The 25089-nt window shown below is 35.9% G+C and overlaps 1 protein-coding gene across 1 annotated transcript; it reads right to left on the bottom strand.

Moving 5' to 3' along the window:
• Positions 1–5472: 5472 nt before the first annotated feature.
• Positions 5473–22011, bottom strand: kitlga (kit ligand a). Its single transcript, XM_084095384.1, has 10 exons — positions 21512–22011; positions 11858–11965; positions 11189–11245; positions 10939–11094; positions 10252–10462; positions 9624–9659; positions 8654–8742; positions 8446–8558; positions 8161–8217; positions 5473–8071 (listed from the first exon to the last, which is right to left on the bottom strand). Exons 1-9 carry the CDS (start codon positions 21524–21526, stop codon positions 8187–8189), a joined length of 816 nt encoding a protein of 271 aa, XP_083951510.1. The 5' UTR covers positions 21527–22011; the 3' UTR covers positions 5473–8071; positions 8161–8186.
• Positions 22012–25089: the final 3078 nt, after the last annotated feature.

The raw sequence follows: 25089 nt of genomic DNA, 5'->3' as shown, positions 1-25089 counted from the left end.
TAGGAATGCAGCACGTGATAGTAAACTGAAAGGTTATTCCTGATTCCTGTGGATACTGGATAGCATCATGTTGAGAAGACGCTGTGGTCTACAGTGAAGGTAAAGCCAGTTTTTTTTTTTCACTGCCCAAGGACGAGCATGTGAAGAATCAGTGGTTAAAATTCATCTTTGCCACGATATCACAGCAGTAGAATCTTAAACTTTTGCTGTGTTCCCTTTATTTCACTGAGGACTGCTTCTCAAATCTCGGAGTTCAATGCAGGATTCGCAAAACGCTTGCTCTTGAAAGATGGTGTTCAAAATACTTAGTTTTGAGGTTTATATTGTGTAGGTCTTCTGCTAACTGGCTAACTCACGTTATCACTGTCTTATTGTTTATCATTCTCACTACTTTGGAGCAAGATCTGTTTTACCAACGTTTATGTTACACCAGTCATTCACGCTGACGTTAGAGCTCGGCTAATTGCATGCATGCACTGTTATTGATACAGTTTCCACGTGTTCACTGCAATATATTAAAAAAAATACTCGGTAAATAAATGAGTACAAGTAAAATATCGGTTTGTTGATGCACTTGTCAATGCTGATGGTGAGGAATTACAGTTGCAACATCTCATAAAGTACCTCAAACTGACTAGTGTATCACTGAGAAACGTCCTGCTCGAGTCGTCCTTGCGATGGAGGTTCGGGTTGAATAACTAACTTAAGTTAGTTCTTCCAGTCTTTCATCATCGGATTCGCGCTCGCATTGATATGGTAAAATCGACATCATTGTTCGTTACTATCTTACGGGACAGCTGACGTTATATGGCAATGGGCGTTTTTGTTTTCGACGCGCGCGCTGTACGCGGTAAACCAATCACAAAACAGACTGAGCTGTCTAGGCCAATCAGAGCAGAGTAGCTCGCGGAAAAAAGGCGGGATTGAGAGGGATTGATTCATTTGACGAGTCGTTTGAGAATCATTGAAAATGTGGTGATGTGCAAATGTATATTATGAGGATATTAAACAGTTTTTTTGACCCGCATGTAAACCTGTTGTAGGAGACTCCAAAACAACATTAGGAAACTTTAAAATAGCATAATAGAGGCACTTTAAACAAATTGTCAAATAGGCGCTATGTTTATATAAGTTGCATATTCGTGGTCTACAGTAAATAACTACATTCTCACCTACATTCTGTGACAAAAATATTAGTAATATGAGTTTGCTCATCTGCCATGACACTCGCTGAAATAGTTACTGAAAGCAGAGTGATACAAACGGTGAAATGGTTCCTGTGGTGATACTGAAAAAAAAGGCTCTCAGACAATCAGATTTGAGAACCAGAATGAACTGTTGCATAAACTACATTAGAATTGATATAAACATTTATGCATTTGAAATAATCAAAAATAATCAGCCACAATTTGAAATATTGACATCAATTTGGTCCCTATTGTTCAAATACAAGATTGCACTCGCTATATCCCATATGACATCATATATGTATGAAATAGATGCCTTTCATTTCATTTTACGAAAATCTCCAGGGGGAAATGCCTTACAGGAATATGTTTTAGACAGGCAACTAAACCCTCAATGTTATCAAGTTACTCTTTTGAAATAATTAAATGAAATAGTGTGAAAAGAATCAGCATTTCAAAGAGCAGCAAACAATATAAACACCCAACAGTGCTCATTGTTGATAAAATGAAACACCTCTTTTTACACACCCTTTTTTCTCCTGGGAATCAAAACGATGTGTGGGGTTATATAATGAATTTTGAAATGAATTAATCTCTCTGAAGTGGCTGACTTTTAAGGAACCAAATAAACTAAAAATGCATTTTACATTATACATTGTAAATAAAGCTGACCCATTAATGATAATTTAATTTAATTATGAATTGCATTATATTATTCTAGCGTAGAAAGGACAGATAACCACATTTTAAAAGCTTCTGTGTGATAAATGCGTCATCTTGAACTCTCAAATCAGTTACACTTCTTTAGGCACTCTAGTTTCCCTTGAACTTGTTTTCTCGAAGCCTTTCAGGCCGCTATGGTATGATTCCGGTTGTCTCAGTTGGCAAAAATAAAGCCTAAACAACTTTTAGGATTTCAATCTGCATAGCAGCCAAGAAGCAGTGAGCAATGCTCCTCCGTTGGCATGACTCATAGTTACACGGTAACACTGCATTTATCTTTATCCGACCATGTAGGATATTCGCCATAGTCATATCAGCAAATCTCAGGTTACTCATCTCGGCTGAACTGGCGAGGCCTTGGTTTAAATCTGAATGTCATTGAACTGGTGTAAACCTTCCCGGTCTTTATCCAATCCTTTTGAGCCATGACACAAGCACTCCTTGGGGAGCCTGTGAGAAACGCGGTGGCGTTCGAATGCCGGGCGTGTCCACCTGCGCCCCCGTGAGGTGACGCTTCGTGGCGGGGGACCCCTGAGGAGAACCCGAGCCTTTCTCCTCTGACTCACTGGACCTCTCCTCTCTTCTGCCACGCCTACGTGTCATCTCTCCAACCGTCCCCGCTCAGCTTTGGAGCGGGACGCCTCATCCTGAGACAGACCCCCCTTTCGCTCCTTGGTTGCTTACCGAGGGGCCACGGAGATCTCCATTACAGCCTTCTGCCCAGAGACGCGGCTATTGGGAGGTGGCGGAGAAGGCCTTTCACAGGAGTATTACAGAACAACGTCGGGCTCTGATAAGCCTCCGGTTACGGCCTCCAGGGACCTGACTCGTCCGTCTCCGCTCCCCACCTGGGGGTGAGTGCTTTCTCTCGCGGCTGCAGAAAGGGCTTTGTAAAAGGGCAAAAAGCGAGCAACACAACTCTATTGGTAGAGGCTTTTAGTAACCCTAAACCACATGACCTGTGACTAAGGTCCTGTGCCGATTCCCACCGCAGAGAAAAAACGCACACAATTTAAATTCATAAAGACCTTTGTCACACATTCAAAAGCTCTTTTTTTGTTAATGTACGTACTGTCACAGGAGAGGCTGGCATTCAGGGGGACAGGCTTATAGTGTCATCTGCCTGGGCTCTCAACCAGCGTACCAACCCACGCTAATGCGGCGCGAGAGAGCCGAGGGGGCCGCCGAGCAGGGCAGAGGAGACCGAGCCGTAGACTGTTATGCAAAATCGCTTCCATTTTTATCTTTTATATTATGCTTTCTGCAATCTGGGTTCAAGATTCAAGAGACGGCAGAGTTTATTGTAGCGTGCTGAAGCGCCTGCATATTTGCGCAGCGGGGCGCCGCTGCCCACACATGCATGGGAGGGAGAGATGACTGTCCATATATCCTTTACTTGCACAAATAAACAAGATCGAATGACTTAGACTTTTATGCTATTTCTTACTTACACCACTCTACAACACTCGCTGCTCGTTCCTTCTTACTGCTAAGGTTATAAACTTCAGGAGTGAGCAACATTAACAAGGGAAGTAAACAAGGGAACAGTAAAAGGGGCTGGAGGATTTGCATGCAGCAGGTTTATATTAGGCACCATCCAGATAACCATAGGAAGCGATGGCTGGTAAACTGAAAACAGCTTCATTGCCTCGTCCTTATTGTTAGCTTGGGCCTAACTTTTACAATGAATCCCTGATGGTATGTGATCATTTATCTTAAGTATAGTGCAGTTTCACCCCACAGGCTTGTTGTTGGGCCCATAAACATACTCAAACTAATTGGGGGATTTAGATGCTGCAAGAGTTAAAGCACTTGTGAAGGTGAAAATTCTGTCAGTAATTACTCACCCTCATGTTGTTCCAACCCCGTAAGACCTTCTTTCATCTTCGGAACACAAATTAAGATGTTTTTGATGAAATCTGAGAGCCGTCTCACTCCTCCATAGGCTTCTATGTTATTGAAACTTGCTGGCCCAGAAAAGTTAGTAAAGACAATGTTTAAAATAGTCCAAGTGACTACAGTGGCTCAACCATAAGTTTATCAAGCGACGATAATACTTTTTGTACGCAAAAAAACTAACAAAAATAACGACTTTATTCAACTATTCATTTTCACATAGTGTAACAGCGCAGTGCTTCTGGGTTGTACTGTGTTGACAATGTAGTAAACATTGTCTTTACTAACTTTTCTGGGCCAGCAAGTTTCAATAACATAGAAGCCTAAGGAGGAATAAGACAGCTCTCAGATTTCATCAAAAATATTTTAATTTTTGTTCCGAAGATGAACGAAAGTCTTACGGAGTTGGAACAACTTGAGGGTGAGTAATTACTGACAGAATTTTGGGTGAACTAACCCTTTAAAGGGATAGTTTGGCCAAAGTGTCATTCTCAACCAGTGTGTCCACTATTTTTGTCCATACAGTTGAAGTCAATGGGGTCCAAAACAACATTAGTGACTTTTATTATATGGACAAAACAATAAGATAATAAATAAAAAAAATCAGACAAGTTTGGAACGACATGAGAGTGAGTAAATTATGACAGATTTTTCAATTTTGGGTGATGTCACTTTAAGAACATTCATATGACACATCAAGTGCTTAAAAAAAAAAAAAAAAAAAAGTTCTTTAGGTATTTTATTTTCCTTCAGTTTCTGTGTTTAAACAGTTTTCTTGTGGAGCTTGATCATACTGGAATGGTGACAGGACTTTTAAATGGCTCTGAAATACAAAATAATTTTAAACGCTATTTGCCTGCAGATTTGACCCCATGAATCTTCTTTGGAATGCCTTTCGTAAAAAGCCTCACGATAATTACATAGAAAATGTATTGTTCCATTTAACTGGAAAGAGAAAAGTTTTATTTGAATGAAATTTGAAACCCAACCCGGATGCCTGTGTGATAATGACATGTTATTTCCTACTAAATATCAAAGATCAACAAAGTTCACACACTCTTACACGGAAGAGTTCAGCCAAAAATCAACATTGTTATTTCACCCTCGTCATTGCAAACCTACATGTTTTTCTTTCTTTTCTTCCATGAGACACAAAAGAAGAAATGTAGACAATATATACAAAATGGGAACCAAATTTTTCAAGAGTGTAAAGAAAATGTATGATGATTCGTCATTGTGGATCAATCAAAACATTATAAAAGTGGTCAATATGAATCAACATCTATATTGCAAGTCTTTTGAAGTCATACAATTGTTTTGTGCGATAATGTTTTTTTACTCATTTCTCAATTCATTGCAACCTGATCACGGAGTCAGAGAGTTAAACTCTACTCCAATTGACTGAATAATTTAGGATTCTAGATCAATTAATTTGTGGAAAAGATGTGACTCAAAAAAATTATCCGCCACTTCTCTGATGAACTTTCATGACCTACAATGGATGACAAGGAAGTTAAGTGAATACATCCTTGTTTGGAACAACATGAGCGTGAGAAAATGAGTGAACCGTCCTGTCAAATGGATTTTACGTACATTTTTAAAACGAAGTCAAAAACAGGAAACTATCAACAATATTAAAAAGCAAAATTAAAGCAGACAGCACAACTGTCATTATGATGGTTTTATTAGTCATAATGAGAAGTAAGCCCACCCAAGCCTCAGCAATGGTGGATAAATGTACTTTATTCACATCTCATACATATATTTGCATATATTCATATAAAATACAGAATACAGTAGACTGTCACCCAGACAATGACTGGGCCACAATTCCTTGTTTACTTTTGGCACCCTGACTGGCTTCCTGACTAGCTGTGTTCTGCAGTCTTACAAATATGATGCAGGATCCAATTGCGGCAGTTGGGACGTGCCAAATCTGAAAAAAAAATGGTTCCCTTGTACGTTCCTCAGATCTCAGCATCACAAAACGGAGCAACAGTGTTTTCCGACATTTCGCCAACAGGGCAGTGGTGGGAATTTCACGGGCTGGCTCATATGGTTTATGGTTTGTGATTCAGGGGGTCTTAAGACTGGGCGCGATGCCATATGCACACAAAAAAATCATAAAACATGTAGGAATGTTCCCACTTTTTGAAGTTGGTGCAGCATATCTGTCACTATTACTTATCGACTCCTTATCAGGGCACCGACAAAGACGCCAAAGGAAGCGTCATCACCCTCTAGACAGACTGAGAACTCAAAGCATAAAAATGAATCTTGCATGTTTATCATCTGTGACCTCACGCTGTAACATTACCAGCACTGCCCTGAACTACACTGAGACGATCTAAAGCAGTTTACAGAAAATCTCTGATAGATGCCCCATCGAGAGCTTTAAAATGACTCAGATTGTCGGAATAACTGCATGAAAACTGTTAGAACACTACAATGAGAGACGTTCCCATCGCTGCCAATGTTAATACGAGTCTCTGTAAACATCCACCTTAACCGGTACAAGATATTATTTACCAAATGTCAACTTCACATTACATGCTGTATCTTAAAAAGTGTCATGCTCTAACTAAAAAACAAAGACTGGGCAGACAACAGGTTATTCCCCACAACACAGGATATAGATTATTACAACCAGTTTGAGAAAGCAGGGTATAAAATCAAATCTGATCTCCACTGAGTTTCGTCTCAAAGTCATTAGCACTTGTCTATATGAGTTGTAGCTATCATAAATCAGTATGTACAGATTAAGCGCCAAGACGTCAGATGTCAACATGCATAAATTGATTTCGTACTCAGCAGAAGACCGAAGCCGGAACCGGATTGTGTTATGCTTTTCTTGGAAAGTCATCTGAAATGTCCTCAAGGAATTTTTTTATTTTTTATTATATATATATGACTAGTGCAATAACATTATTACATAATTTTTTTCCGTAATAAATATATGGCTGGTTATCCAAAAATAATCTTTACAGGGAGAGCCATGCTATGAAAAGGCACAAAAATTTGAGTAGAAGCATACATGTACGTTTTCTATTACGGTTACTTGTTTGTACTGTTAGCGAGATCTTCCGACAGCATCAAAGGACCAATGAATTTCTGTATTCAAATAAGTAGTTTTTTTGTTGTTGTTTGTGGTGTACCGTTTTGTTTGACGTAACGCTACTTGAGTTTGTTTTGATCTTAAGTCTGACTGATGCATTTTAATAAATTTGCTTCTGGAATGGCAGAAAAATCAGATTTTTATTCTAAATAAAATCTACAAGCTATAAAACTCTCATGACCATTGACAAAAGCGGAGTCGTCTATAAAATTAGCAGCCACCAGAATGACTTCAAAAACACTGCAACAGACTTTATAAAAAGCTGTAATGCGGAACTAAGTGCATTAATCGCGGCTGTACTGAAAAGACTTTAATATATGATATATAGCATTAAAAAGTCATTCACGTAACAGCATCTATCAGATGAGGAGCTATAATGGTACTTACAAGGTTGTAGCTAGTATGAATGTAGGGTTTACTGTACACAAGCGATTAAGGATTGCGAGATATTTTTTAAGGTAGAGATGATTGTGTATTGTTCATCTCATTGGATATTTGATGCCATGCAGGTGTCATGTCATATTCAGAAAATAAATAAATTAAGTCCACACCACCAGTCTATAGTGATAATAAAAACAATTCACAAATTAGATGATACAATCTGAAAATGACTTTACTGATTCAAGCACTCAAAAAAAACTGAAAAGGCGTCTATTTGGACGCCCAGACCAAAAGAAAGAGAGAGAACAAGGATTAAGAAAGAAAGAAGGAGATGGACCAGAGCAGCTGGAGGTAGTCGATTCTGCTTTAACTCCTTTTCGATAGCCATCTGCTCTCAAGCAATAATATGGCTGCCCTCCTTCTGAACTGCGGATCCTGCGCTCGAAAAAATGCGCTTGGCTATTTGACATCTCCGGGTGAATCCAATGCCGTGTTGCTTTCGTTCTGTTTTTCATCTAATTCCTCCTGCACAGTCTCCTTGCGGTCTCCGAGAGGAGAAGGAAGTGTTAAAGAGCATGAAGTGTGACTCTCAGAAGTTCTCAGAAGGAGCAACCGTATCTACCCCAATGGGTTCAGCAGTGGTTGATAAGAGGGCATCAGTTCTCAAAGAGCAGTTTCAGGCCTGTATGTGTCCTTCACAGCTAGAAGTTCAGTAAGAGAATCTTTCGGAGGTGGTGCTTGTTTGTTCCTGTGCCGTCTGAAGCAGTGACTGTAAAATTTGATACATCATTAACAGATTACTGTGTTAAAGTAGGTTAAGTTAATACTATTTTAAGAACTTATTAAATCATTATTCACCTGCGTTGGTTAAGATGGGGCTGGATTTACACTGCCATGATAATATTTAATCTGTTTCTGGAAGAAAAAAAAATCAGCACACAATTGAGTACAAAACTAAATTCCAAAAATGTCTGCCACTTGAGCCACACTTAAAATGTATACATGTAAGAATGTTTATGTATATATAAATGGATAAAACAATATATAGTGACATTTAATGTGATTTATATTTAGGCAGTGCCCAATCTGAAGTATAACTTAAGTATCCAAATATTTTAAGAATTGCAAAAATGCAAACATTACTTTTCAGATATCTCCACATCTAATGGGGGTACACTGGCTTCCTCCCCTGAGAAAAGGGCAGGACCTTCTTCTGGACTCCGTTCAGTTTGGGGGGCGTTTCTTCTAGATTTAATCTGCATCACAAACGGACAAAAAACAATCCCAATCAGAACATAAAGTGAAAATGCTGTGATCTTGAAGGCTCAGCAGGGCAAGCCACCGCACGTACCTTCCACACCAACAAAAACACCACTGCGATGAACGGGATGGCGAGGAGCGACATAAGACTGCTCTCCACAACTTTCGGAAGGAATGCCCCTAGATACAAATTAGATTATGGTTTACAAATATGCACTTCTTTAGACAGTGACAGATAGCAAGATAACCTTTGATCCTTACAAAGCACATCTGTCTGTTATTACTAATTGACCTGACCTACATAGCTGGACAGTTTTCTTCAAATAAATGTTAAAGGAATGGATCAACCAAAATCAAATCAAAACTTAAATAAAGAATAAACAATAAAATAGAAATTCTGTCATGATTTACTCAACATCATCTTATTTGTTTCCTCGATAGATCAAATAAAATTTGACCTCATGTCATTGACCTCATGTCATTCCTTGTTTCCTCAATAGATAGTGTCTTCTTTAAACAAATGTTAAAGAAGACGTTACCTAAAATCAATGTTACCTAAAATCAATGAAAAATAAAATGGTACACTATGGACTTTTTTTGTTAAAAATGAACTAAATTTAAATAACGAGTCTGTACATCATTAATCCTTCTACCAAAACGTGTTTTTTACTATGCTAAGCCTTTAGACCTGGCTTCATGCAGAGCCGAACCAAAACAATGTTTTTCCGCAAAATGCATGCAGTTTTGTTGTTTTAACCGCTAGAGAGCCAAAAGTTACAAAGTGCACCTTTAAAAAATTATATAAAATTTCTGTCATCATTTACTCAACTCCATGTTGTTCCTGGATTCCCCCACAAAACATAAAAACAGCCTTATTCCCTATTCAATTTTATCATTTGGAAAATAGACGTATCTCTTCTTGTGTCCCAGGGAAGAGAGAAAGTCATGTAGGTTTGGAACAACATGAGGATAAGTAAATGTTTTTTTTCTTCATTTCTGGATCAACTATCCCTTGGAAGCGTACAATAGTGATGATTGAAGACATTTATGTGATATCTCACCTTTTTCGGGGTCATCAGGCAAACCGTTACGTTTCTCTAGAGAAAGCCAGAAACAGAGAAGCATTAAAAGTCTCAGATAGAAACCGTTCATTGTTAGATGCTTAAAAAGTCGGACACAATCTCCTTTTCTCTCCGCCCCATGAAAGATCTGATCTGTCCGCTTTTAGAAAGAAAGAGCTTGCGCTTGGGAAGATCTGAAGATTGCTCTGTAATCAACATGGTGACAATTGGACTTCGATTCTGTTCTCCCTTTCATGCCGTTCACTAGGGAGCATCTCTTGGTTTTGAAACTCAGCTGAGACTCTGTCATAATAGGGCTGACAAAAACATGTTGCCTTCTCTTGTTTTGTCCAGCGGCTTCGTTTGAAAAGGCATGGAACACACACATATACACCCACGCACACACGCAACATGCACAAAATTGCAACCAAAGCTGCCACAAGAGATATGATTTAAAAGCGGGTGTTAACATCTAAAACCTCAGTTGCAAATGGGCGGTCTTCCACAAACAACATTCTGCAGTTTCTCAATAGCTTCATTAAAAAGTGACACAGACAACACTCTGCAACATGGTGTCCATGCCTTCATACATTGAAGACTTAAAGACTGGTTATAACATGCGCCTCACCATTTGTACTATGTTGCGCTGACGTTGTCGACACCGTTGTAGTTGTCGTTACTGTTGTTTTTGTGGACGTGGGACATAGCGGGGGCTCGCAATCCTCGGCCTCTCTTGACGAATTGGCAGTGTTGAAAAAGTCCTCCACATATTCAAAATACTTTGCCGTAAGCCACATCTCCTCTACATAATGACACTCGAATTCTAGCATTGAATCCTCCTAAAGGTACAGAAAAAAAAATGGTTTTAAAGATAGTTTTAAATAGAAATATAAATTTAAATAGTAATATAAACAATAAAAAAAATGATTCACAAAATTATTCATTTTACAAAAGTTGGTCATTGGTTACCAATTTTTTTTTAATTTTTGGTTGCATTTTATTTTACAGTACAAGTACTTACAGTGTACTTACCTAAGAAAGTACTGGGTAATATAACTACATGGATTATACACCTAATTAAGGTTAGGTTTAGGGGTTGGTTCAAGGTTACTACCAAGTTATTACCCAATTATTTGAATTACTATAATAAGCACATAGTATGTACATGGGGAACAGAACTGTAAAATAAACCAATTTTGTTTTTAGAAATTATTGCTGAAAAGACAAATATATCAAAATAATAAAAAAAAGAAATTTCACCGGTATACAAAATTGCTGAATGAAAAACTGTTATCACTTGGTTAAGGTAACTTACCAAGCCATGTCCAATGTGATACCGCATCTCTTGCAGTATTTGGACAAAAGTGCCTATATTATCTTTATTGGAGGATATGTTCCCAAACTTCTGCGCCAGGCCTTTTAAGCTCACCTCCAAGTGAAATACATTTAGCTTCACCCAGCACATACCACTCTTGAAGAAAAAATGAAAGACATTAATTTATTATCACCCTGCTCGCTTTTATTGCTGTGAATGATTCAATGAAGACTGAATAGCAACAACTCACCACTTCTTTAGGTATATAACGTACTGTAATCTTGTAGTCTTTTGGAATATTCTGTTTCTAATGGGAGAGAAATAAATCATAAAAAGCCAATTCTAAGTGCCAAAGACTACACTGCACATGGTCATTTGATCATCAATAAAGATGCAAAATGGAAAATTTACTATTAAGTAACCACAATATAAACAAGGAATTACTGTAATTTGCTTTATAACCTTGGCTTAGGTATAGAAATGAAAACCACCAACATATGTCACATATTTACTTTAAAAGATCTACATTTTAATCTCTGGTCATCAACCTTTCAGCAAATGGCACGCCAGTGATTTGGCATCATAAATATTTTGCTAAAGGAAAGTGAATACCATTAAACAACTCACAAGTTCTAACATAGCGATAAACTCAATAATACTTTCAACAGGCCAATGATTTTTGATGTTTCTAAAGAGGCTGTCTGCAGAAAAGCATTTTTTTTTATGTATACGACTCCATTATCATACTTTGAACCATATGTCTGCAGCTTTCATTCCAACACACATGAAATAAATTTCAGCTCTTTTCCCTTGAGCATCGATAAATCAGCCTTTGCTGTTGTCTTTCAAAAAATAAGCTCAAAAAAGAAAAAAAGAAAAAAACACAGCACTGGAGAGATAAGAATGTCCAAGCTCTTACCAACAAAGAAATTTTCCTGATGTCATCTGTAATGGGATTTCCTATTTCACTGGAATAGGCAGCAACTGTAATGTACAGCAATAAATGGACACAGGTGCATATCCAAATCTGAAAAAACAAGAATGAAAAGATCAGTCTGAGACTAATAGATCATATCTGAAATCTTTTAATAATACAGATCTGTGTCCTAATTTATAATCTCATTGTTTAGAGGAGTGTTAGGCAAAACGGAAAATGTTTTCACTGCTATTTTAAGAATATCCAGGTCAGGTTCACTAGAATAAATGAACGTTTTTGTCTAGCAAACTCTCCGTCCCTTCCGCCGCTATAAAGCTGGTTGTCCCATGGTGGCTTAGAGCTTAAAGCTTTTGCTCTACTCTTTCCAGACTATGCGATTTGAGCTTGTTGCATAACAAGAGGCAGATTTGCTCTTAACCCTGATTACAAGGGTGATCCCAGACAAACAATGCATGAGCCTTGTCAGGAGAAACGGGCCAGTAAAAGAAACGGTTTCAGCTTTGACCTAAGAGGAACCAGACAGAGGTGAACAGCAGAATCATTCGAGGACAGGCTGTTCAGCTGTGAGATGCTATGTAATGTATGTAATTGCACAATTACAAAATTGATGCTCTGCAATTACGTATTTTCGAAAATTAGTTTGGTTTTGGGATCACGTGACCTGATCGAATGCATTTCTCAGGATGCATTTACATTTTAAAAAAGTTCAAAAACAGCTAGAGCACAACGCAGGGGTCTTGTGTAAAGTGGATGAATCAAAAATGACATGTTTCTTGTCTTATTGTGAATGATTCATGCTATTCCAAAGTTAATTTTTACATTAACATGCAATAATTTTCCTCTGTAACAACTTTCCTTTTTTACTCACATCACTAAGGCTGTGCAGGCTATTGGATAATGTTAACCAATTTAGCCAAACTAGCATTCTATTAAGCTGTTTAGCGAAATAACATTTTATTAGTCTTTTATTTAAGCAAGCAGTGTTCTTTTTTTTTTCTTTTTTTTTTAGCAAACTATCATTCGATTTAGCTGTTGTTTTTAGAAAAGTGGCATTCTGTTTAGCCGTTGTTTTAACAAACTAGCTTCTATTTGTCTTTTCTTTTTCTTTTTTTAGCAAACTAGCATTCTATTTAGCCTTTGGTTTATCAAACTAACATTGTATTTAGCCATTGTTTTAGCAAACATTTGATTTGACTTTTTTTGTAGCAAACTAGCATTCCATTTAGCCATTGTTTTAACAAACTAGCATTCTATTTAGCCTTTGTTTTAGCAAACTAGCAATTAGTCTTTTTTATTTAGCAAACTAGCATTCTATTTAGCCTTTGTTTTAGCAAACTAACATTGTATTTAGCCATTTAGCCAAAGATTCTATATGTCTTTTGTTTGCAAACTAGGATTCCATTTAGCTATTGTTTTAACAAACTAGCATTCTATTGGTCTTTTTATAGCAAAAAAAACTAGCATTGTATTTAGTAGTTGTTTTAGTAAACTAACATTCCATTTAGCCATTAATTTAACAAACTAGCATTCTATTTAGCTGTTGTTTTTACAAACTAGCATTCTATTTAGCCTTTGGTTTATCAAACTAACATTGTATTTAGCCATTGTTTTAGCAAACATTCGATTTGACTTTTTTTTGTAGCAAACTAGCTTTCCATTTAGCCATTGTTTTAACAAACTAGCATTCAATTTAGCCATTGCTTTAACAAACTAGCATTCAATTTAGCCATTTTGTTTTAGCAAACTAGCAATTAGTCTTTTTTATTTTGCAAACTAGCATTCTATTTAGCCTTTGTTTTAGCAAACTAACATTGTATTTAGCCATTTAGACAAAGATTCTATATGTCTTTTGTTTGCAAACTAGGACTCCATTTAGCTATTGTTTTAACAAACTAGCATTCTATTGGTCTTTTTATAGCAAAAAACTAGCATTGTATTTAGTAGTTGTTTTAGTAAACTAACATTCCATTTAGCCATTAATTTAACAAACTAGCATTCTATTTAGCCTTTGGTTTATCAAACTAACATTGTATTTAGCCATTGTTTTAGCAAACATTCGATTTGACTTTTTTTTGTAGCAAACTAGCTTTCCATTTAGCCATTGTTTTAACAAACTAGCATTCAATTTAGCCATTTTGTTTTAGCAAACTAGCAATTAGTCTTTTTTATTTTGCAAACTAGCATTCTATTTAGCCTTTGTTTTAGCAAACTAACATTGTATTTAGCCATTTAGACAAAGATTCTATATGTCTTTTGTTTGCAAACTAGGACTCCATTTAGCTATTGTTTTAACAAACTAGCATTCTATTGGTCTTTTTATAGCAAAAAACTAGCATTGTATTTAGTAGTTGTTTTAGTAAACTAAAATTCCATTTAGCCATTAATTTAACAAACTAGCATTCTATTTAGCCTTTGGTTTATCAAACTAACATTGTATTTAGCCATTGTTTTAGCAAACATTCGATTTGACTTTTTTTTGTAGCAAACTAGCTTTCCATTTAGCCATTGCTTTAACAAACTAGCATTCAATTTAGCCATTTTGTTTTTAGCAAACTAGCAATTAGTCTTTTTTATTTTGCAAACTAGCATTCTATTTAGCCTTTGTTTTAGCAAACTAACATTGTATTTAGCCATTTAGACAAAAATTCTATATGTCTTTTGTTTGCAAACTAGGATTCCATTTAGCTATTGTTTTAACAAACTAGCATTCTATTGGTCTTTTTATAGCAAAAAACTAGCATTGTATTTAGTAGTTGTTTTAGTAAACTAACATTCCATTTAGCCATTAATTTAACAAACTAACATTCTATTTAGCTGTTGTTTTAACAAACTAGCATTCTATTTGGCTTATTTATAGCAAAAGAATAGCATTCTATTTAATAGTTGTTTTATCAAACTAACATTTCATTGTATTTTTTTTTTAACAAACTAGCATTCCATTTAGCTTATGTTTAATCAAACTAACATTCTATTTAGCCTTTTTTAAGAAAACTAGCATTTTATTTAGTAATAGTTTTAGCAAACTAACATTTCAATTAGCTGTTGTTTTACGTAAACGTACGTAATGTATACTTTTCATTGTTCAAAATAAAATAAAATAAAATCCACCTCTACACTTTTTCTCATTAGATATCCTGATTCCTTCCTGATTGCAAATTAAAGTAAATTAAATATAATAAAATTTAGATAAACTAGTCTACCTCACTAACACTAGATAACAAGTTTAAACTATCTCCAATTCCATGCTAACAGTTTTTTCTTGAAGACCATGTTTAGAAGGTCTCATCTGCTGACATGAAAAGTAAATAAGTCCTACCTACAGCCATAAGGAAGAACCTTGTTTCATCACCGATTACATCATGGCATCAATGATTTCACATTAAATTGACATACATTGATACTGTTAGGCAGGTCATAGGCTTTTTAAGCAAATCTACAAATTTATAAGATGAAAATGATGCAATAATCGTAAGTTTCTATTCAAAGACAAAAATATATCTCCTTTCCAACTAACTCTACTAAAATTTTCTACCTGGTTAAATAGGGCATGTTTATTTGCATCGAACTATAAATAACACTAACCATATGTAAATGCTTAGGTCTTGCTTTGAATTATTGGACTGGAAACCAAGTAAACAAAGCTAGTACACAGCATCTGGAATTTAGTACGCACTCGAACAAGCAGTTTATCTGTAGCAAGTCTTTCAGACAGCATCATCAGAGACTGTAAAGGGCTCTTGTGTGTCGTGAACCAGATGAGGAGGATTTGTTGAAATTTGGTGACTGAAGCAACATATGGAAGCCCAGATGTTTTATTAGTTATACCATCCAATATTTTACTTTCTCCAAGATTTTAAAGAGCCTTCATAGCAAGAACTACGATTTCAGCAAGTACTTTGAACACAACAACAAATGCTTGTCTGTCTCCCATTTAAATGCGAACCATTCAAACTCACTTGTGCTCAAATTCAACGCTGACTGTCATAAATCAATATAGTGTAAGCAAAGTGAACCGCAGACAGGATCATCTGAACAACATGTAAAATGTAACAGGTACAAATTATTCCAAGATAAAAAAAAATTCATTACAAATAGCTCTGGTAAAAAGAAAAAATGTTTTTATCCAAAATAGGGTTATTCTACTCTATAAGTAGCTTATAGCTGTTTCTGCCTAAGAAAAAACTAAATAAAAAGTATTAGGCCTATTTCTCACAATGTGACTCTATTTATCCCAGTTGCAAATTAGTTTCTCATAATTGTAATATTATATCTCACAATGTGACTTTGGATTGTGACTCTATATACTGCAATTGCAACTTTCCCCCTCAATTACTTTATATCCAGCAACGTGACTTTATATCTCACAAATGAATTGCGACTTTGTTTCTTGTAATTGTGACTTTATTTCACAATGTGACTCTTTTGCAACTTTTTTCTTTATAATTGCAAAAGTATACAACATGACTTTATATCTCAATTGAATTTTTGTTTTTCATAATTGTAAAGTTACAATTGCAAGATGTAGTCACATTGTGAAATCGGACACTATATTGCAATTGCATTCTCCCCCTCATAGATATGTCATATCCTGCAATGTGACTCACAAGTGCGCATTTCTTTTAAACTCTTGGTCTAAATAAACAGGCTTTTGATAGGATATAGTACAGACCCCTGAATGATAAATAAAGAAATCTTGAAAGTGTTAGCTGCAACACATTAAAATGAAAGAGGTGACTTTCACTTAGCTGGACAAAGGAGAACAATATCTCATTATGGCCGACCATAAGCTGATGTGACAAAAAAAGAGAGCAACACCTCAACCCTTCCTTTTGAACATCATGTTATAGTAACTCTTTCAGCTAGAGAATAAGATAATCACCAGAGTCATGCTGACCAGACACTTTGATTGCAAGGGTTTATTAACTTTGAAAGCTCCCCAGACGTACAAGCTCATTCTGAACAATGTACCATTCACTACATAATCTTATTAGTGAGAACAGAGCCCAATATAACACATGGTGCCCTGAAAAATGTCTAGTCACCATCTATCTTCCTTCTTTTCATCTTTTCACAGTCATTACTTATATATCTCATGGTGTACATCAGTCTAACACTTCAAACACAAGCAGAATCCCAATGACTGATATCAGCTAGCTGTGAATTAGCAATGCCACAAATGCTAACAATTCATGCTACAAGGAAAAAGATTAAAGATTCTGAACATACAGTCTCTTAATTTTGATTAAAAAAGTGACCAGATGTGAGTCCGGAAGACAGCTTTGTAAAACCATGTGATCAACTTACGCAGGCCAGAATAGCAAGAGGACAAACATCAGTGGCCGGAAAACTAGCATAATCGTTTCAGCCTCTGTTGAATAGTCAGCGACCAGTATCCACTCAAAAACTACTCAAATCAAATTTGCTTCAACAAATTGCACTCAGACTGCCTGTGTCCATTCAGGTGCACTTTACAAACCTCTGGCTAACCGAATAAACACTAGCTAAAGATGCTATCACATGTCCCAAAGAATATATGTGCTTTCTCATGTTGCCAAGACAGAAGAATGTCAAATTCTTCCTCACCACCCATGACTCTACACTTCTGTGCTTCGTATTATTATTTTTTCAATGGGGTTAGTCAGTTAAGTCAAAGTCATTGGGTGCTGCTAAACATCTTAAACCAAATGAAACAATTGGAAAAGACATAGCGGATTAACACTAGCTGGGGCAGCATCAATTACACTGTCCCCTTATGAGCGTTTAAATAGAGGGCAGCAGGCCACAGGAGTCCAATGAAATGTGATCTGCCTATTTGATAGCTAATTTAGAGGGACTCTATGACTGGGTGGGAGCAAAAATAACAATAGCCTGGGCAACAGCCTGTCCTGGAGGGAGGAGGCCTTGTTCAGGAACTAACCAAGAAAAGTAGTTATGCTAATGGAACCCACCCAAAGCTTTGAGGAGAACACTGAGAAAATCAGTTCTAAGAGAAAAGAAATGCAACGATATTAACGCAAAATTACTTTTTATTTGAGCCATGAAATGACACTAATTGAGCCATGGCATTGAAAAGCTACTTGGGGTATACCAATTTCTGCTGTAAAACAACAGACAAATGGAACACATAATACAGAAATAATAAAAAATGATGAGGATCATATATGCTCGGAGTTTAATTTTCTTGACATTCAGTTTACAAAGTGTGCCAATGAAAGCAAGAGATTTATTTGCCGGTCCAGTGATTTCATTTCTATCATTGGGTTCAATTCACTTTAAATAGTCCATTATACAATTAAGCTCTTTCCAAACACGGATGAAGTTTCACCCTTTATTGTAAATGGCCATCCGCTATTGAAAACCTTTTTATTTGGACTAGGCTTAGCCAGTGTCAAAGCCAGGTAAATATAAGGACTAAAAGGATATGGAAACAAAGTAAATAGGTGAACAGCTTTCATGGAATGGCTGCAATGATGTTGGCGATAATGCTCCATTAAATTTTGGTTCAACCCACGACACAAATGGTAATTTATGATACTTTATCTTCTTATTTCAAACCACATATTTATATATTATTAATGTGCCAGTTTTTTTTTGTCTGAACACTGACACAGCTCATTGTGTGTTTGGGTTAGTTGTTAATTTAGTGCCTAGTTCTGCTTCTTACTTTACACAATATAAAAACCTTCCCTTCATCAGTGATGTTTACAGATGAATCATCTTAAAATCAGATTTACGGTCTATAAACTTTCATAAACGTAGACACAACAACACAGTTTTGTTCATCTACAGCCCAAACAAAATTACTTAACTGCATCACAAAAACATTTCTAGCAAAAACCAGAAAATCTGTTGTTACCAAGATCCTTCCACCATATACCCCAAAATGCCCATCAATAATAACTCTTTATTAAACATTGTCTTCACATTTTTAAAAAAAAACATTATGCTATATACATTACAGTGATTTTAGGGAGGAAAATGGCTTATTGCTTTAGTTTACAACAATCATTTAAAATAATTATTCAATAAATGGTTATCTACAACATTTGATTTGAAGTAAAAGTATTTAAATTATGGGAAAAGACAACGATATATGATAGCCAATTTATGAGAGAATTGATGGACAACACATCCCATAAAGCACTGCAAATAATGCAGGCCATCTGTGTGTTTTTAAATATATTTTCAGAACACATTACCTATGTATTTATTGCAGTAATGCTGCAACATCCCATATTAACTAACATATGGTAGACTTATTACTTATAACATATTACTAAGACTTTTGCACAGTAACAAGACCTTCCAGGGATTTGCAAACTAAATGTGCTTTTTTAAATAAGTTGAAATTACTACATTAAAAAAAGTACTTATGACTTATACTCAAGCATAAGCCATCGTTAAAAAAAAATCTTGTTGTTCGTGCTATGCGTGTCTTAAAAGATTTGTTGTCATTAAAACCAGTTTTAAAGATTATGAATGGAATTACTGCTATGGTATGCTATGCTATACAGCATAAGTTACGCCAAAAATACAGAATAGCTCATTTATTTTGCAATGAGGTGCTAATATACCTTTTCCCATGTCTAATTTCAGAGGTTAAACACACAAATCACATTTGTACATATAATACAGTCCATACTCAAGAATGTCAACAGTCAAAATACCTGCACATTTCAAAAATTTTCTACAATGGAGTCTTCCAGGAAGAAGCACTGGTGTAGTGTGCGCTTCATGTGGACGTGTGAAGAACATACCAGACAGAAATCTGGTATTAGTTACTCAAGAGAAGGAAATTCAATAATGCAAAATTCCCAATCTTCACCTCCTTCAAGATTGCTAGTTTTCGATGCATAGCATACTTCCTCATAGTCACATTGCAAACTGTCACTTACTTTTGCCTTTGGGCTTGGCACATGATCGAAGGTGTTTGCTTTCATGCTAGATGTTGCTTTCATGCTAGATGTTGCACATAATTGTGCACAAGTTTTGCCAAAGGGGCCGATGTATGTCAAGGGTGATGGAAAAAAAAAATGAGTTCAACGATTATTCACATACTAGGTTAGGTTTTTTAACTGCAGCCACAGAATACTGTACACTGAAACGGAGCTGCACACACTTTCCTCATACACCGAATTCTTTCTAATAGAATAACCACAAGATGAAATGTCTCAATCTTGATCAGAAATCAAAACTGTCACGTGTACAGTATGAGAGAGCTTCCCTGTGATTATGTTTGCCAATGATTAACTTTATTTTGTGTAATAATGTTACAAGTGATAATGGCAACAAGAAAGCAATGATATTCAAATATAGTGGCACACTCTTAAAAATAAAGTTTCTAAAGGGGGGTTTCGCAGAGATGCCAAAGAACCAACATTTTGGTTTTCCTTAAAGAACCTTGAAGGTTCTTAAAAGAACCTTTTTTGAAGAAGAACATTTTAATAATCTAAACCTTTTTCCACTATAATGAACATTTTGTGCAATGGAAAGGATCCATGGATGCCAACCGTTCTTCAATTTAAAAAAACAACAACTTATTTTTAGGAGTGCAGATGAAAACTGCTGAAGTTGAAATTAATTATGTATATGGTAGGCTACTCAAAAAGTGTTTTATTGAAGCAAGTGAATGTTCCAACATTTCATGCCAATGTATCATCTTAAAACTGCCTTACTCCCAGAAAGAGGTAATGCCAATACAAAGCATGGCAAAGGTGCAAGGAGAATGACTTCTGTCTGCTCTTCATACATCACTATAGATTAAGCCGCCTTGATGTGAGAGAAAAAATATCCTTACAGCATGGCAAATGTTTTTCAGGTGAATGCTCATAACAGTAAACTAAATAAAAGACAAGCGCAAAGCTTGACATAGTTTACTTCAAAGAAAGGAGTATATTGATGCTGGTATACATACATGATGCATTTCGACTAAATATCCCCCACAGTCAATGAAAACCATTTCCACTGGCTTAGTTCCCGCTGTATAACATGTCTAAGACAGCGAGTAACGTATTAGGAAAATCTAGTTTTCACAAAATATGTTAATGTATAGCACCTGTGTAGGCCTATGTCTAAAGGTCGTTCCGTTTAATCATAGTTATTTTGCTTTTATCTCCGTTTTCTATCACTTTATATCTATCGCTCATTTTGTCATGTTTTAATTGTCACATTATTCAGATAAGCTACATCATAAAGAGGACACCACATATTGTCGAGGACATAATATAGCCAACTGAACGTCAATAAAAAGCTGATTTATTTTTTTCAGGGCGAACGTTTGATAAGATCGCACCATTGTAAAAACAGTTTATCCCAATGAAATCGAAAACTTAAGCTTATTTCCTGCCTTAAATGTTTCAAACAATTTGAAGGTGATCATTTAATTGCACTTTCGACCATTTGACCAAACTCTGAAAATTCATAGGCTATTGAGTAGAAATGACTTGAAATTCGATGCAAGAAAGTCTGACAAGACGAAGACTATCGTTTTAATGTGTTCTAATATAAACATGCTATTGTGTTCATTTACATTTCCTCCAGTTATCTTCTGCAGACAGCGCAGTTTTGCAAGCGCAACGGAGCGAAAATGTGATTCACGCTAAATGACTCGCGTTAAAGCAAAAGCCGTTCACTTACGTTTGACTTCTTCATATGGAACGAGAGGAGTAACTCCAATGTCAGCGAAACCCTATTTTATCTTACTTCGGCGGGCAGGGAAAGGGTTTTCTTCATCCCAAAGGTACATATCCAAAATCATCATAAAGTAGAATCCAAGTCGGGAGGGAAAGAAAGTCACCTAAATCTGCGTAATGATGGTAAGTATCCAGGTAGACGCTTCATACCGCACGATGGAGAACGGAAGGCTGCGGAAAGAATCAAGAGTTTTTTCCCAAGAGCAAAGCCTTTTTATCGTGTGACTTCTGCGCACTCCCGCCCACCCCAGTTTCTCTCGGTCGTCTACTGCCCTGGGTCTCACTCAATCGATTTCACAATCACCATACAAACGTCCAGTTGAGATTTATTTAAACGGAGATGTTTTCCTGCTAATTTTCACAGGATGGGGTCACTTGTTTATGGCTCGTCGTGACAGCAATTAGTTTGTAAGATGTTTTGTAGCTAGTCTCTGGCGCTGGAGTGATTTAGCCCTGAGGCGTAATAGAAATGTGGTTTTTGGTATCTTTCTGGAAAACGTTCCATCACGGGAGCGTTTTTACGGCATCTTATTATTCCTGTGCTTGTGATATATCAAAACGTCTTAACCTAGACGATGAAGAGCAAAACAAACGGCTAAATTAGATTTTGTAATGGAAAATGTAAGAAATGTATTCAAAGTTTAAAAAGAAAAGAAAAAAAAAGACCATTCAAAGTTTCGCCAACGGAAAATTGAGGGTAAACTAGCAGCGAAGTGATTTTGTTGGTTTCATACTGCACTATTTCAAGTTAATGTGCAAAACAAAAGTGCAAATCTCATGTGCTCAAATCACACGTGTTTCACTTATGGTCAGACAGACGTGTGTTAACACTGAGGTAAACAGTGACATCTACAGCAGTAGTACAGTATTCTGGTACAGTATTTATTTTTTTATTTTTTTAACTAACCCCATTCCAGTCTTTTTTATTTTTATTTTTTAGTTATTTTAAAGAAAGTTATTTGAAGGCTAATATTTCCTGTAATTAGAGGCAAAGCTTACTATATTAGTTGAACACATTTATAATATAAGGGTCATTCTACAGAAACGTAGGGCCTACACTTTTGGTATGGCAAGATGTCTTAAAATTGATTTCTTTTTCTAACATTTAAACTTAGACCACATTATTACCCTTTGACTTTATAATTGAATACACATAAATGCCAGCTTAATGATTTTTATCATAACCCATAATTATTATAATATACTTCATCACAAAATGAATTCTTCCAGCCGTGTAGCAAATACTCATAAAAAAACTTGTCACTTTTCTCATGTGAATCTCAGCTCAGGGTTCTAGATAGATAGACAGACGAGGAGGTGACAGCTTATCCACTGACCCATCTTACCCCATCCTGCCCTACCACACAATGAGAGCACCCCGAATGCTTTATTTGAATTGTATTCTCTAAACTTCAAATAATAAAACTTAATAGCTGAACATTCAAGATGACATACATACAGTGGGCAACTTTTAAATATACTGTTAATACACTTTACTAGAATGATATAGCAAGCATAAAACACTGGCTTCGCTTGACATCTGGTGTACAGTCTACTGTAAAGTTTCAATGTGGATTGCAAGTTCAGAATTCATAACTCATAAATGATTTGTCAATATAGATATGAAAGTGCCCCATAAATAACTTCACCTAAGACATTTATATTATTATTATCATGTCTCACTTGTTTCATGGATGTGTCAGTGGAAGAACAACCTTTTGTATAAGTCTAACAATGCACAATTGTATGTCGCTATATATTTAAAAAGGGCCATATCTTGTCAACCATAACCATAAATCTTTATCATTATTTGTGTTTAGTATTAGTGCAGAAATCTCCACAATATCATATTTACAGTATTATTTGCACATAAGAATAATATTCAATCAGTTTTTAAATTACTTTGTTTACAAAAATCTCCATTTCTGTTTTCATTCCAGTGGGATATTCTTCAAAGCTTGTCTGATGATAAATATTCATTTTAGAAAAAAAGTTGTTTCAGTTGAGCAAAACAAAACTGGCACATCTTACCCCACTCTCCTCTACTGCAGGGCAACATTTCTCTGCGTTTATTTGTTGCGTTTCTTACAGAACAGTGTTCAGTGTCGACCTTTAACTAATCTCTTGCACTCTTTCTCCAACAAGTGTTGTTTTATGGGTATGTCCGCTCTATGAACTAATGCACTGTCATTCCTCTGATAATGATTTCATCTATTATTACAGCTTTTTCCTCTTTCTCCTGCTCTCACCAGGTTGTCACAAGTTTCACTTCTTTTCCCCTTGTGCATCTGTGCATGAGTGATAACTTAATGGTCTTTTATTTTCTGTTGTCTGTTTTTCTTGATATTTATGTGTAACTTAAGATCAGACAGAGGGCTAATTTTTCACTTCCATGACAGACACTAATTTAATCAAGCCGCTGAAATCTTTCAATTTATTTTCCCTCAACACTCAAAATGCATCACTTCATCACTTCATCACTTGTCCCTCTAGAGCTCACGCATTACCAAGAAAACACAGGGGCTTTCAGACTCTTCAGAGACTTATTTTAACCCTCCAGGCTTATGATGACTGTCTATTCAAAAATGTATGTTTCCCATCAGCCCTTGCTGAGCCCCTAGAACACGTGAAGGGAATTTTTCAGAGATTAAGAGGACATGTTTGTTGTAGGGTCAGAAAAATTGCAGAAAACAGTTACAGTCTGTTTGTTACAGAATACTAGGCCTATATAACAAATGTATTATATACACACATATATATATATATATATATATATATATATATACACAATTATATACAATTATATATATAAATAAATATATATATATATAAAATACATAAAATATATTTTATATATTTAGATATTTTAATAATTAAAGATAAATATTATGAATAGTAGATAAATATATAAAATATGAAAATTCAGCTTTGCATACACAGGAATAAAATACATTTTCAAATATTTTCAAATAGACAACAGTTATTTTAAATAGTCTATTTTTGAGACCAAAGCCTCTCTTAAGCTACTACATGTTCCCAGTAATACATCAGATTGTACTGCTATAAGCAATACCACATGTTGGGGGGCTTGAGCAGGGTGTTCCCAAAGAGGAGGAGACCGTAGAAAGACAAGAGTTGGTATGCATAGCATAGATAGCAGAACACAAGTGTAATTTGAACAAGGTCTAAATGTGTTCCCCTTCAATAAGAGAGATATTTCATTAAAAATGATTTACTGGAGCCCACCCAAATGACTATCCATCTTCAATAGTCTGCTCCCAGGGCATTTGCAATGTCATTTGGTGCACTGTTTCAGCTTAAAATATTGGGTCAAGAACTGAAATTCTTATATACGAGGCATAACAAACGTCAGAACAACATTCCTCATTCAAGTCAAGAAATACAAGAGAAAAATCCAGACAACGGCAACATTGTCACCTCCTAGAATATTTCCCCTCATCTTTCCTTGAAAAAGAGGTCACACTGATTGAGAAAACCAGCCACTTTCACTCATTTATGAGC

Source organism: Abramis brama (genome assembly GCF_963993115.1).
Source record: "Abramis brama genome assembly, chromosome: 20".
Taxonomy (NCBI): domain Eukaryota; kingdom Metazoa; phylum Chordata; class Actinopteri; order Cypriniformes; family Leuciscidae; genus Abramis; species Abramis brama.
The sequence above is the reverse complement of the archived record's forward strand: the minus strand, read 5'-3'. Positions and strand labels throughout refer to the sequence as shown.

Coding starts and splice junctions, on each gene's coding strand:
- kitlga (XM_084095384.1), bottom strand. Junction 11,095..11,188: donor GTTATATACCTAAAGAAGTG/GTGAGTTGTTGC, acceptor TTTTTCTTCAAG/AGTGGTATGTGCTGGGTGAA. Junction 8,218..8,445: donor GATGTGGAGATATCTGAAAA/GTAATGTTTGCA, acceptor TTTTTCTTCCAG/AAACAGATTAAATATTATCA.